This window comes from Erithacus rubecula (genome assembly GCF_903797595.1).
Source record: "Erithacus rubecula genome assembly, contig: scaffold_385_arrow_ctg1, whole genome shotgun sequence".
Taxonomy (NCBI): domain Eukaryota; kingdom Metazoa; phylum Chordata; class Aves; order Passeriformes; family Muscicapidae; genus Erithacus; species Erithacus rubecula.
In genome coordinates, this window is record NW_027635949.1 from 70994 (window position 1) to 83905 (window position 12912).

The 12912-nt window shown below is 51.1% G+C and overlaps 2 protein-coding genes across 2 annotated transcripts; both read right to left on the reverse strand.

The window, feature by feature from the left end:
• Positions 1-1789: 1789 nt before the first annotated feature.
• On the reverse strand, positions 1790-4888 carry LOC306816139 (uncharacterized protein; the record flags this gene model as incomplete). Its single annotated transcript, XM_079332624.1, has 3 exons — positions 1790-2152; positions 2732-2891; positions 4620-4888. The coding sequence occupies 3 exons, from the start codon at positions 4886-4888 to the stop codon at positions 1790-1792; spliced, it is 792 nt and encodes a 263-aa protein (XP_079188750.1).
• A 1608-nt stretch (positions 4889-6496) lies between these two features.
• LOC306816140 (uncharacterized protein) lies at positions 6497-11603 on the reverse strand (the record flags this gene model as incomplete). Its single annotated transcript, XM_079332625.1, has 6 exons — positions 11577-11603; positions 11076-11186; positions 9956-10149; positions 7720-7847; positions 7379-7548; positions 6497-6697 (listed from the first exon to the last, which is right to left on the reverse strand). Exons 2-6 carry the CDS (start codon positions 11091-11093, stop codon positions 6497-6499), a joined length of 711 nt encoding a protein of 236 aa, XP_079188751.1. The 5' UTR covers positions 11094-11186; positions 11577-11603.
• Positions 11604-12912: the final 1309 nt, after the last annotated feature.

Sequence of the window (12912 nt, forward strand, 5' to 3'; positions counted from 1 at the left end):
GCATGCCTTCCCTCTCCACTGCCAATTGTTGACTGTTTTCCCCCATGATTTCTCATCTCAGCTGCATGCATTTCATTCTGCATTTCCAGATCTCTCATCTGCTGCTGGTACAATGCCCGTTCATGCTGCAAAACAGGGAGAAAAAGGGTCACTCATTCCAGATCTCTCGGTTTGCTTCACATACCAGATCTGGACTCGTGTGCCAGGGACAGGCACAGGCTGCCCCCCTCTCTCTGCCTCTCAGGATGCTGCAGACCTTTGCTGGGCCCCCCTTGATGCTGCATCTTTCCCAGCTTGCTCAGCCACTCCCAGCTCCCTTCCTGCCTTTCCCCGACCACTTGCAGCTCCTCTCCAGTGTTCCTTTGGGGAGGAGCTGCCAGAACTGCAGCCAGGATTTCAAGTGCATGCTAAGCAGGATTTAGGCAGTGCCACGAGGGTGTGCTCTCCAGCAGGGAGGAAGGGAAGAGCAAACACCCCCAGCAATCCATTCCCTGGGGTTGGGGCAACAGCTGTGGTTTTCCACCTCTGCTGTGTAGAGTTTCCATAGCAGCATCCCCAGAGCCCCACTGCCCTCTCTTGGAGCAGCAATGGCCAGATCAGGCTGTCATTCTCTGCTGCCACTCAGGACCAGTTCTCCCCTTGCAGGTACATGTCCATCTCTGCATCAGCACTTGGCTTTCCTCTCTTCTCTCCCTACTGGCTGCTCTTAGATGGCCAAGACCAAACACCTTTCCATGAACAGCAAACTTGGTCTTCTCACCCCTCCTGCCAGGTCCTAATATTTAGAAATCTGAACATGACTCAGCACACGAGGAATTGCCCAAACCATGCAATGTCAATAGAGACAGTGTGGGCATTGAGAACTAAAGCTTCTAGGGCACAGAACTCCATCATGGAGGAAATCATCAGTTTTAGAATTCAGTGGCTTTGACATGACTACAACATCCTTTCCTCCTTTTTGAGAAGAAAGCAATTAGAAAAGTTAAACTGGAAACAGATACTCTTTAGAACTATTAACACCAGGTCCAAACTGAGCTAGGAAATGACCCTTTGTGGCATCTGCCAATCTCACCAGCATATCCTTCCTTTCCTTCTCCAGGCTCTCCAATTTCCTCTGCAGAGATGCCACCTCCTGATGAAGAGTAGCAGCCTCCTCCTGCTTTTCAGCGGCCTCTTTCTGCAGGGCAATTTCTCGAGAGGCGTGCTTGAGTTCTTCCTTCCACCAGTCTGCAGCAGGGAAGGGGAAGGGAGAGGGCAAGGGCAAGGGCAAAGCAAAGACAAATTGATGTGCATCCTGCAGTGGCAACCGCACTGTCTTCTCTACCTGCCTGTGTTTGCCAGGTCCTAAGCCCTCAAAGGATCCAAAACTGATAGATATGAAGGAATATTCTCGGCAAAGAGAAAAGCAGGAATGGAAGGAGCAAGATTCAGAGGAACAGGAAAGTTTGTTTGCTCTTGGGCTTGGGCAGAGTGAGCAATCCAAGAGAGACAAAGGAGCGGGCATGCCTGTGCAGCCCTGCTCCAGAGGCATCAGTAGCCTGGAAGCTCTGGCAGGGGCTGGACTTTGGGGAAATTGAGCTGAGGCATCCAGCTACAGCTCCTTAGCACAGACATGGCACCTGAAAGGAACCAACTGTGCACAGGATCTGCTACAGCCCAGCAAGATCACACTGCCAGCCATGGCATCATTCCTGAGAAAAAAGCTTGCACTGGCACTACAATGGATAAATCTCCTGCTGGATGTTTCCTTCCCCTCTGCCATCTCTGGGCACTTTTCCTCTGTGTGCCATCAGAGACTCTCACTGGCAAGACAGGATGGGGCAATGGGTGGGAGAGCAGAAGTTGTACCTTGCTCACTTTCCTCCAACTTCCTCTGCAGCTCCTGATTGTGGGCTCTGAGTTTGTGTATCTGAGCCTTTGCCTTCCTCAGCTCCAGCTCTGAGGTGTTACACTGTCTGTCCAAGGCAAGAGCTTTGTCATCACATCTCTGGAGTCTCACACGCAGCTGGGACACTTCAGTCTCCAGCACATGCACAGAGGCCTTCAAGCAGCGTTCTCCTGCTCGGGACTCCTCCAGCTCCTGCAGCAGCTCCTTCTCTCCAGTTGCCTTGGCAGCCTCCATCTCCTGCATTGTGTCCTGCAGGGCCTGGATCTGGAAGATGGATGCACAGAGCCTCAGGGACAGGCCTGCTCCTGAGGCAGCAGAGCGGGCAGTAGGGAGAGCAACTAAGGAGAAAAGACTTCAGGCAAAAATCAAACAGGAAACAGAAGGTGCAGAACCAAGGATTCCATTGGAGACAAAAGTGGAGACAACAGGGAAAGGAAGGCAATGGACACCCTTGATTGAGGCTGCAGCTCTGAACACTGCCTGAACTGGCTGCGGTGCGAGTGCCCTGCCCAGCCTGCCACAGCCACATCTGTGTGCCCACATTGCTCAGTGCCCAGCACACCACCAACTCCATCTGGGACAATTCTGCTAACACAGGGACAGAGAAGCTCCAAAGGAGTCTGCTGCTGCTTCTCCTCCCAGATTTCCTGCTGGGACCCAGGAGACAATTGGGGAAAACAATGGCAGAACACACCAGTCCAGCCTTGGCCTCAGGGTGCAGCAGCAGCCATGGACAGAACACAGCAGCAGTGGATGCCACTGGGAGGGGAAAGAGGTTGGGGCCTCCAAGCCAAAGGTGGTGTTGTGTGTCCATGGAGAAGACAATGCCAGTGCACAGCTTACCTGGGTTTGGAGCTCCTGCAGTTCTCCTCTGCTGTTTGAAGAGAGCTGCTCAGCCTGCTGAAGAGCAGAATGAAACTGAGACAGATGATTGTTCAGTTCCAGGTTCTTTTCTTCCAGTGTCCTGAGGCACAGGTTCTTTTCCTCCAGAGATAGAATCAGCCTAGAAGGAAAGCATGCAACTCATTACTACATGGTATGACATTTTATAAACTCCTAGGACTTGCACCACCTCGGGAAAAACTGCTCTGTCTGATGAGCTTTGTCTAAACAACTTGGCTGTTTGCTCCCCCTGCAGCCACAGCCCAGCATGTGCCCACACTCCTTTTGTTCCTGAAATAACGGGGAGTCCCCGTGTACATGCCTTGCCTTGTTTTTGACATGGGAATGTGAATACAATTAACAAAGTCTTGCAATGAAAACATTAGGGGAGAGGAACAATTTTCTTCTGACTTAACCATGCTCCAAGGCAGGGAGGTTTAGTCAATATGGATCCTTCCCCCATCTTGTATGTCCAGGTAGGAGGAGCAGCACCCTACAGCCAGGGGATCTCTGGGACCTTCCTTAAGATTTACCAGCACCCATCCTACTTTCAGCTGGAGAAACAAAGGCCAAAAGCAGAAGTGGCTACAGACACTTGGAGCACTGTAGCTGCTGGAGCCAGGATGGTTCTGGCTCCTGGCAGCCACAGGGTCCAGATAACTCCTGGGGGCCTCGAGGCAGAATGCAGCTACAAGGCCTTAGTGCAAGCAGTGCCCAACAATTGGGCAGGCAGCAGAGGTTCATCTTGGCTTGCAGACCTTCTCAGCTAGCTAGGAATGAGATCTTGGGATCGCAGCAGAGATTCCAAAGATAGCTTTATTTCTTCAAAGGGTTCCACTAGCAAAATCCAAATATATAGCATAACAAGGGGTTTTTATAGGGATTAGGAGGATTGAAATCTAACCAGTAAAATTAGAACTTGAAATATATCCAATTACTTAAAGATTCTAGGTGAGAAAAGAACAATCATTTAAAAAAGTTAAAGAAAACTAGCAATTCTAAAAGACAGCAGGTGTCTCTGTAGGGGGGATGAATATTTCTCTGACACGAGTTTTCATAAGAAAGTGTTTCTTATCTCTGGAGGAGACAAGATGAGGTCCCAGGAGCCCTTTTCAGGGATAGCTGTATCATCCACAGAGCACAACCTGATGGAACAGGCCGAAACCTCCAGGCAAGCAAAAGTGCCCTGTCTTCCTCTGTCTTCTTCTTGGAAGAAGAATCTTGTGGCACAGAAGACTGGCAGGACTTGATCAGCTGGAGGAGCCCCCCTACCCTTGGTCTTGTTTCTTGCAATCTTTGTACAGTCAGTAATGCCTGTGACTGTGGAGAGTGCCAGGGACCCTGCCAGACACCCTCCAGGCAGAAGGGGGAATATTTTTTGAGGAATGATGCAACAGAGACATTCTTGTATCTTGGGTGCCTTCAAGGACAATCTGGCCTAGATCAGCAATCAGGGCCTTAAGATGGTTCTGCCCAGCAAAGGCATCAGATTCCAGGCTGATCCAGATCCCAGATGCTTCAAGTTACACGACCCAAGGTGGAGCTGATGGATGTATCCACCTCCTTACACTGCAGCTTGGGCAGTGTTAACACACCCACCTAAACCAAAACCACAAAAGTCCCCAGAGGGAAAGAGCTACCCCAAAAGCCTTTACCTTCACAAAAACTTCAACTGATGACTTAAAGGAAAAGAAAATGACACACAATATTCAGATAATGAGATATATCAGAGATAGAAGAGCTGACAATCAGCCACTTAGGACATGTTGCCAGAGCCCCTGGCAGGTGCAAAGATGGCAAAGAGGGAATCCATTCACCACAATGCAGAGTCCCACAGGCTTTCATTTACCTGGCTTTTTCCCTCTCTAGGACATTCACAGAAGCTTGCAATTCTGAATTTTGCTGAGCCACTTCTTCCCGTTGACTCCTTTCCCTCTCCAGGTTCTGCAGGTGCACTTGCAGCTCCTTGTTCTGATGTTCTGCCTCTTCCAGCAGCTTCTTGGTGTGCTCAAGCTCCAACAGCTTCTGCCTTGACTGATCCTGTGCCCAGCTCACATCTTGCTGTGCTCTCTGGACAATCGCTTCCTGGGACTCTCGGGAGGCTGCCAGCTCAGACATCAACTCTCCCACCTCCAGTCAAACAGAACAGAGCAGTCAGAGCCCACAGCCACAGCTTGTGTCTGTCAGCCACAGCAGAGGCTGTGAGAAAAGGTCAAGGACAACTTTCCATTCCTCCAGTCCTGACAGCACCAGATTCACAATGGATATGGACAGCTTGTTTCAATCTTTAAGTGGGCCAAAGGACACCTGAAAAAGCACCTCCCAAACCAAGGCTAGAAAGAAGAAGCCAGCAGGAATCCTTGCTGATGCTTGCTGGCCAACAAGCCAGAGCACTAGCCCAGCTGTCCAAGTCAGCAGCTGAGATTCAGCAGAGCACTGAGTGTCCTTCAGAACAGCTGCCCTGCAGAGCACAGGGCCAGGCAGCCCCAGGGGTCACCCCATCAACTGCTGCTCTGCCATGGAAAAGCAAGAAGGCCACTGATCCCTCCCTGGATGACTGTGGTGCTACTGCTGTTTTGCTCACCTGCTTTTGTAGAGCCTCCCTCTGCTCAAGGAGGACATTCATTTCCTCCCTGACGCATTGTAGCTCTTCCCTGTGCCTCCTCTGTGCTGCCTGGATTTACTCTGAGCTTCCTGCAGCTCAGCTTGCAGCTCTGCCTTGATGATCTGACAACAAAATGCAGAGCAACTTCCTGGGACCTGCCCTCATGCTCAGCTTTTTCCACTTTCCACACTGTCTCAAAATCCCACACTTTCAGCTACTTCTTTTGATCTCTCTAGCCAGCTCTGCTTCCTCTGCAAGCCCTCCTTCCTGGGGATGAGCTCTGGAGCATGCCAGGCTCTGTGGTCCCAGGGCCTGAAGCAGCCCTTGCCTCCTCAGTCCCAGGAGCTGCCTCTTGTGCCCTTGTCATTGCCCTGCACTCAATGTTCCCTGCCTACTCAGACTTACCTGCTCCTTCTCTTGCTGCCCTTTCAACTCCTGCCTGAGCTGCTGGATCTGCTGGCAGGCTTGGCTGAGCTCTCCCCTAGTTTGGAGCAGTGCCTCTGATAAAGCACTCCTCTCCTTCTGCTCTTTCAGCAGCACCTGCACAGAAAGAAAGAGCAGAGAGCTTCACATTTGCCCTGCAACACCTGTGTGGCAAGAGGCAGAGACTGATGGGCTCACGCACTCTCAGAGCACTCGGCTGCTGCTCCCCTGGGCCACTCTGCCCCAGGGCAGCCACAGCTCCCCAGCAAGTGACTTAGAACACAGCCCAGAAGACATCTCTGGCTTACTGTTCAGAAATACTCCAGATGAGGTTTAAAAAGATGTTTCTCTTTTGTGTCAGCATTCCTGCTGCACCCTCCCCAAGCCCACAAAAGAAAAGCCTTTTCAACTCACTTTGGCCAATGAAACCCACCAGAACAAAGCAAAAGGGGAGTGGGAAGACAACGGTGAAGATACTCTGAGCTACGTCTTAGAAGAACAGAGCACAACAGCAGCACACAAATCTCAGCTGAAAGCTGATGTTTCTGCCTGGATTCCTATCAGAGGGCTCATTCCTGGTCCCAAAGATAGCCCCGTTCACCTTTTCTCCACCCCAAATTCAATGTAGAAGACATGGAGGACATGCTGCACACAGCCTCATGTCCTGCCATCTCTCACAGCTCCAGCCTTGCAAAAAATCACACCAGCTCTTGTTTCAGTTTAATTACCTCTCGCTTGGCATTTGCAAATCTTGTTTGTTCTTCTTCTTGTTGGGCCTCTAGGGTGGCAAATTTCTGTCTCATCTCAAACAGCACCTTCTGGTGCTCCTGCTCTCTCTCTGACTTCTCGTTTTCCCATTGCTGCAGCATCTCTGCATGGCGCCTTTCACGCTCACTTGCCTGAGGAGGGGAGGAAAAGTCTTCAAGAAGTGCCAGGCAAGGTCCTCACTTAAAAACGTGAAGCTTCATCCCTCCCACAAACCCCAGCTGGAAAAGACAACAGCACTGGCTTTCTGCAGTCTGGAAAACATGACCAGTCAGGGAATTTAAAGGAAGGCTCATCAGGTGCAAGTGGACTGTGCAAGACTTGTGGAATCATTTCTGTTGGGAAAGACCCTCCCAAGCATCCTGTCAAACTATTCAGAACAGGAGGTGTCACCTTCCAATCTTTGATACCCCACCAAAAAGGAGGAAAGAACCGGACACAAGGGACCTGTTTCATTTACTTTGTGCCTAAATCTGATCCCTGTTTGGCATCAGCCCCACGTTGGCATCTGCTCCATGGCAGGTGGGACTCAGGGATGCTTCTGCCCTGGGCTGCCACGCTTGGGGTGGGCATTGCCCAACCTGCTCTGGAACTCATCTTACACCCTCACTGAAGCCATGGCTGCATTTCCTGCCCCTGCACTATCCTTGGAGCCTTCACACGCCTCCAAGCCCGAGCCACTGCCTCTGCTGCCCTGCCCAGCAGCAGGAGGCCTCTGGCAGAGGATTGCTGCCCTTTCACATCCTCAGGCTCTGCTTGTGCTAAACCAACCCACAGGGCCAGCTTGGACAATTCGGAAGCGTACTGTCCCCTACCAGGTCTTGCAGAACCTTGTTTATTTGCAGTTGCTGAGCAGTTCTCTGAAGCCTGAGGCTTCCTTGATGCTGCTGCTCTGCCTGCAAGAGCTGCTGAGCTCTGTCTTCCTGTTCCTGCCTCCTGAGAGCTCTCTCTGCTTCCAGCTCTTGTTGCAGGCACTTCACTTCTCCTGCAAACATGACCACCAGCAAGAATCAGAGTCTTTAGTGACTTGACTGACCTCAGGCCCTTTCAGTGCCTCCAGCCCCACTACTCCTCAGAAGCCCTGTGGACAGAGGTGGCTGGACAGGGTGCTGAGCTTCTCTAGGCAGGGGCGGCACCACAAACACGAGGTTCTCACCTTCTATCACCTCTTTGGCCTGCATGACTGTGAGCATTTGAGCCTGCAGATGGTTCCTGGTGCTCTCCAGCTGAGATACCTGCTGCTGAGCAGCAAACAGGCTGGATTCCAAGCTCTCCTTTGCTGATCTACAAGTCACAAATACAGAGAGACATGAGTTGCTTGCACCTGACACCCCCAGCTGGTTAATCCAGGATGATGTGGCTCAAGATCTCCACTGCTGAGTATGGAAAACACGTATCTGTCATCAGACTTGACAACAACATCCCTTCTGTTGGTAGCTATATCCCCCTGTCCTCTCTCTCTCTGTGGGAGAATCTGCCCACATTGAGAGAAGAGACACAGAAAATAATGATGAGTAGAGTGTAAATTAGAATGTTAGAACGTAGATAAATAGGTTTTCTTGAATGTTTATGATAAGGGACACGTGGCCAAGATGGAGAATTTGGGGGGTGGACACCTTTTCCTCCTTCTTCTCCATGTCATCCATGTTGGGTGACACGTTGGCCTCTTGGATTGGTTGGGGTCAGGGCTGGACCATTTAATAAAATTGTATTGTATTGGTAAAATTTTGTAAACATGTAATACGTAGTACTAACTATATAAGATAAGCCCTGCCTTGACCAGGCAGATTCCACCATGGATGCCAGGCTGAGCAGACCGCTGCTGGCCAGGCAAAGTGTCCCAGAGATAAGAAACAATAAACTGTCCTTGGAAAAAGAGAAAACTGTCTCTGGCAGTCTCTCTTCGGTGGCTTCGGGGAAAACCAGGTTTTGAACCACCTTCGTGTCCCTCTGGGGTGATCTCGGGGCAGAGGAGGAGCCCCAGACTGGGACATCTCTCTCCCTGTCTCTCTCTCTATATATATATCCCATCCTTTCTCTCTCTCTCTGTCTATCACAAAACTAAATTGTTACTCAAAATAAACGGCATTATTGCTTTCTGCTGAACAAACCTGAGTGTCTTGCCTTTTGTCTTTTGCACCCTGTGGTCGAGTGAACCATCAGGACTCTAGTTTGGGTTGAGCAGATCGTGACAGAGTGACATGGAAACTCGTCCAGGGAAGGCCCATTTGTGCCATTTTACATGGCAAAGCAGGGCCCTCTGAGGAAGTGCCCAAGGCCTCCTTATGGCCTGGCATAGCACAGACAGCCCAGCCCAACTGGACCTCAACAGCCAAACCTTCAGTTGCTCTTCCTGACCTATCACACAGGGTAGCTGTGCCCAAACAGGCTGGGCTGACAAGCAAAGGCTCAGACTCTGCTCACAGCCCTTCTCTCATCAGCATTTTCAAGCTGCTCTGCAGGGGGACAGAACAGACTCTTGTCCTGGCTGACTCCTGACGTTTTAATGCTCTTCATAATGGACATAGAGGCACATCATCTTCCAGACACTCTGTATTTAAGAGACTTCAGAACTACTTTGCATGATACAGTAAAAGCTCATAGTCATGGGAGCACTTGTGAAAAAACAGAACACCCTTTTTTCTGAACAACAACTCCCTGAATGCAGAGACTGCAGTTTAAACTCATGCAAGGTCAAGAAGTAGAATTGCCACCTTTACTTTAGTACTGCTGGCTAAGCAGGCAGTAGTCTAAGTGACTTGTCCTTCTTTGCAGAGAGAGAGGGACCATCCAAAGGGACCTTGGCAGGTTTGGCAGGTGGGTGCCCATCAACAATCAGTAAGAATCCTCAGAGGCTCTTGAGAATTCCAAAGAGCTTATCCTGCTGCTCTCTAAGCAGCTCTAGGTCCTGCCCCACACTTCTCAAGAGTGGGCTTGGAAGCTGAAAGCCCTCAAGATTTCCAGCAGGAGCCTCTGGCTTCACCTTGAATGTCAGCATGCTACTCCCAGTGTCCCAAGGTTAAGAGCCTGGAATGCTGAAGGTGAAGCTTCAGTTCTGAAGATCAGGATCACATCAAGCTACTTGGTAAGGAACGAGGGATGCTCAATGCCCAGAACAAGGAACTAAACCCATAAGAAACTTGAGGTTTCACTCAACATCTGCATGGTTTAACTACCACTCAACTCAGGGCTGGGTGGCTTGCTTTTGACTTCCCACAGGAGTGTGCTTGGCTGCACAAACAGGAGCCCAAGGCTCACGAGAGCTCTGCTGGCTTTAGGTGTCAGAAAAATAACCTTCACTTTGTGGCATATTTTTATTTTCTTGAGACCTTTATATATTTTCTCGCCATGGAATGTAAAAACACCTGGAAGGGTCTGTTCCCTGCCATTACCTTGTCTCTGCCAGCTCCTTGGAAAGGTCATGTTGCTGCTGTTCCATGGCTGCCAGTCGGCTCTCAAGGGCAGCCTTCTCCTGGCCCAGCAGCTCCTTCTCCCTGCACACCTGGGCCAGGAGGTGCCCTTGGCCAGAGGATTCCTGGTGCAGCTGCTCCAGAGCCCAGCTTGACGACTCTTGCTCCTGGGAAACCTGGAAGCAGGACAAGGTAGAAGTTGTGCCCTTCCTCGGGAGCCCTGTGCAGAGCCAGCCAGTGCCACCTCGCAGGCAGCCAGAGGACAAGGAGCACCTGTGCTCTGGGCTCAACGTTTCACAGCATCTGCCCCATGCAGCTCTGATAGCCTGGGCTCCAAGAGCCTCTGGCACGGTTACCTTGGAAGTGCCTGGGACCAGACAGCACCTTCTCAACAAACATCCTTACTCCACATGCCAAAATTCTCTCACCCAAAAATACAACTGCCTATACAGTGTACTCTAAGCACCAGCAGTGCAGCTGCTGTTCAGCCCGTGCTACACAACTCTACACAGTTTATTTCATCACCCTGCTCACCTGCTCCATTCTTTTGCACATAGAATCCAAACCCTCACTTGTTGCCAACCCTTGCCTGGGCACAGGAGAAGCAGCTCCCCGTGCCCAGCTTTTGGCCTGGAGCTGATTTGAACAGCAAGCTCCTGCACAGCCAGCCCAGGGGCAGGGAGCACACTCTCCCTCTCCCAAACTTCAGAATATTCCACATGGAAGCAGAGAAAAAAGTGGACTACCAAGCCCAGGGGCAGAAAGAGCCTTCAAGCACTGCTGACACCTTGAAACTCCTCCAACTATTCTTTCCTGACACCATGGACTTGTGGCTGGTGGGCTGGCTGGCTTCAGAGAGCCAGTTGCTCCCACCTCCTGTTGTCTTTCCAGTGGGTGCAGGCTCAGCAGCTCTGGCATGGTGCCCTTTGCTCTGAAGGGCAGGAGATGGCAGCCCTGAGAGCAGCACTCAAGCACTTGTCTGGCTTGGGGAAAACACCTCAGCTCACAGCTGCTTCTCTGATTTCTGAGGGACATGTGCTTTGCAAGGGTTCCTGCCTTGGCACCCTGATATTCCTGCCACCAAGGAAGAGTCTTTTCTCACCTCTGCAGAAGTTGACATACTGTGCTGGGCAGATTGGGGCACATCCAATCTAATGGTATCAGAGATGTGCCCACTGCTAAATATTCTCTTGGTGCTCCCTTCAGGTTCCACCTGCACATTTGAAGAGAGACAGGGTCAGAGAAACCTGTCAGCAAACATGAAGCAAAAGGACCTCTGGACATCAAGGCAAGGAGATCTCTATTCAGACACCCTGAATTGCACCAGACAACACTGGGGGCACAAAGCTCTCGCTGGCAGCTGTGCAAGAGAGGCCAGTGTGTGTCCAGGGACACGGGGCCAGGGAGGGAGGCACTGGAGTGAAGGTGCCTTTGTGAAAGCCATGGGCTGCCACAACAGAGAGAACAAACAAAAGGCTGAGCCCACAGCTGGGACAGGGAGAGGCAAGGAAACAAGCAGAGAACTCCCAAGCACTGCCTGGGCTAACGTGCCCTGCTCCAGAGGAGCCTGGGGCTCTGCACAGGCCCTGAAAGCCCATTTTACCTCATCAGTCCTCCTGGGCTCAGTGGTTGCTTCACACTTTTCTGTCTTGACTTCTGCTGATGTTGCAGCCACATTGTGCACACATGCCATGGCCTTCCTGGAGTGCTCTGACAGCTGCTCCCCTTCTGCTCCAGCAGCCTGCTGGGTATTCAGAGAGGAGATGATTCCTTTAGTTCAAACACCACACAAGATGTCCTTCATAAATCTTGATACTGGGAAGCATCCTCAAAGCACCAGCACTGCAGCTGCAGTTCAGCCCTTGCTACAAAACTCTGCTCAGTTTACTTCATCACCCTGCTCACCTGTTCCATTCTTTTGCACAAAGAATCCAAACCCTCACCCTGTTGCCTACCCTTGCCTGGACACAGGAGAAACATCTCCCCATGCCCAGCTTTTGGCCTGAAGCTGATTTGAACAGCAAGCTCCTCCACAGCCAGCCCAGGGTCAATGAGCAAACTCTCCCTCTCCCAGACTTCAGAGCATTCCACACGGGAGCAGGAAACAATGTGGGCAACCAAGCCCAGGGGCAGAAAGAGCCTTCAAGCACGAATGACACCTTGAAACCACTCCAACTCCTCTCTTGGACACTGGGCACTTGTATTCCAGAAAAGCCTGAGGCTTTGCAGAGGCAGCCAAAGACCATTTTACCTGCTCGCCAGTTCTCCTGGCCTCAGTGCTCCATTCAGGCCTCTCTGTCTTCTCCTTTTCTGCTGATGCAACCGGTTGCTCAGATTCCAGGTTGGCATCTGACATAATGAACAGCTGCTCCACTTCTGCTTTAAAAGCCGGCTGGGGATACAGAGAGGAGATGATTGCCTTATTTCAAACACCACACAAGCTGTACCTCAGAAATCTCCATCACTGGAAGCATCCTCCAAGTTCCAGCAGTGCAGCTGCTGTTCAGACTTCCCGGTACAAAACTCTGCTCAGTTTAGTTCATCACTTTGCTCACCTGCTCCATTCCTTCTCACACCTAATTCAAATCCCCACGTGTTGCCTCCCCTTGCCAGGGCACAGGAGAAGCAGCTCCCCATGCCCAGCTTTTGGCCAGGAGATGATTTGAACACCGAGCTCCAGAGCTGTATCAGTCATTCCAGGAGTGCCAGGAGACAATCTGGCAGTCAATGCTCTCTGAATAGAGCCAGGCACACAGACAAGGCTGCCTGCTGCAGCCCAGGATGCTTTGCCCAAGCAGGCCTGGACTGACAGGGATAGGAGCTCCCAATTCTTTATGGGAAGCATCACTGGAATAATTCAGGGATGCTGCAGTGGACTGAAGGGCAATGCCAGAACGTACCTCAATACAAGTCTTTCCCTTCAGGATGTCCAAATGTTT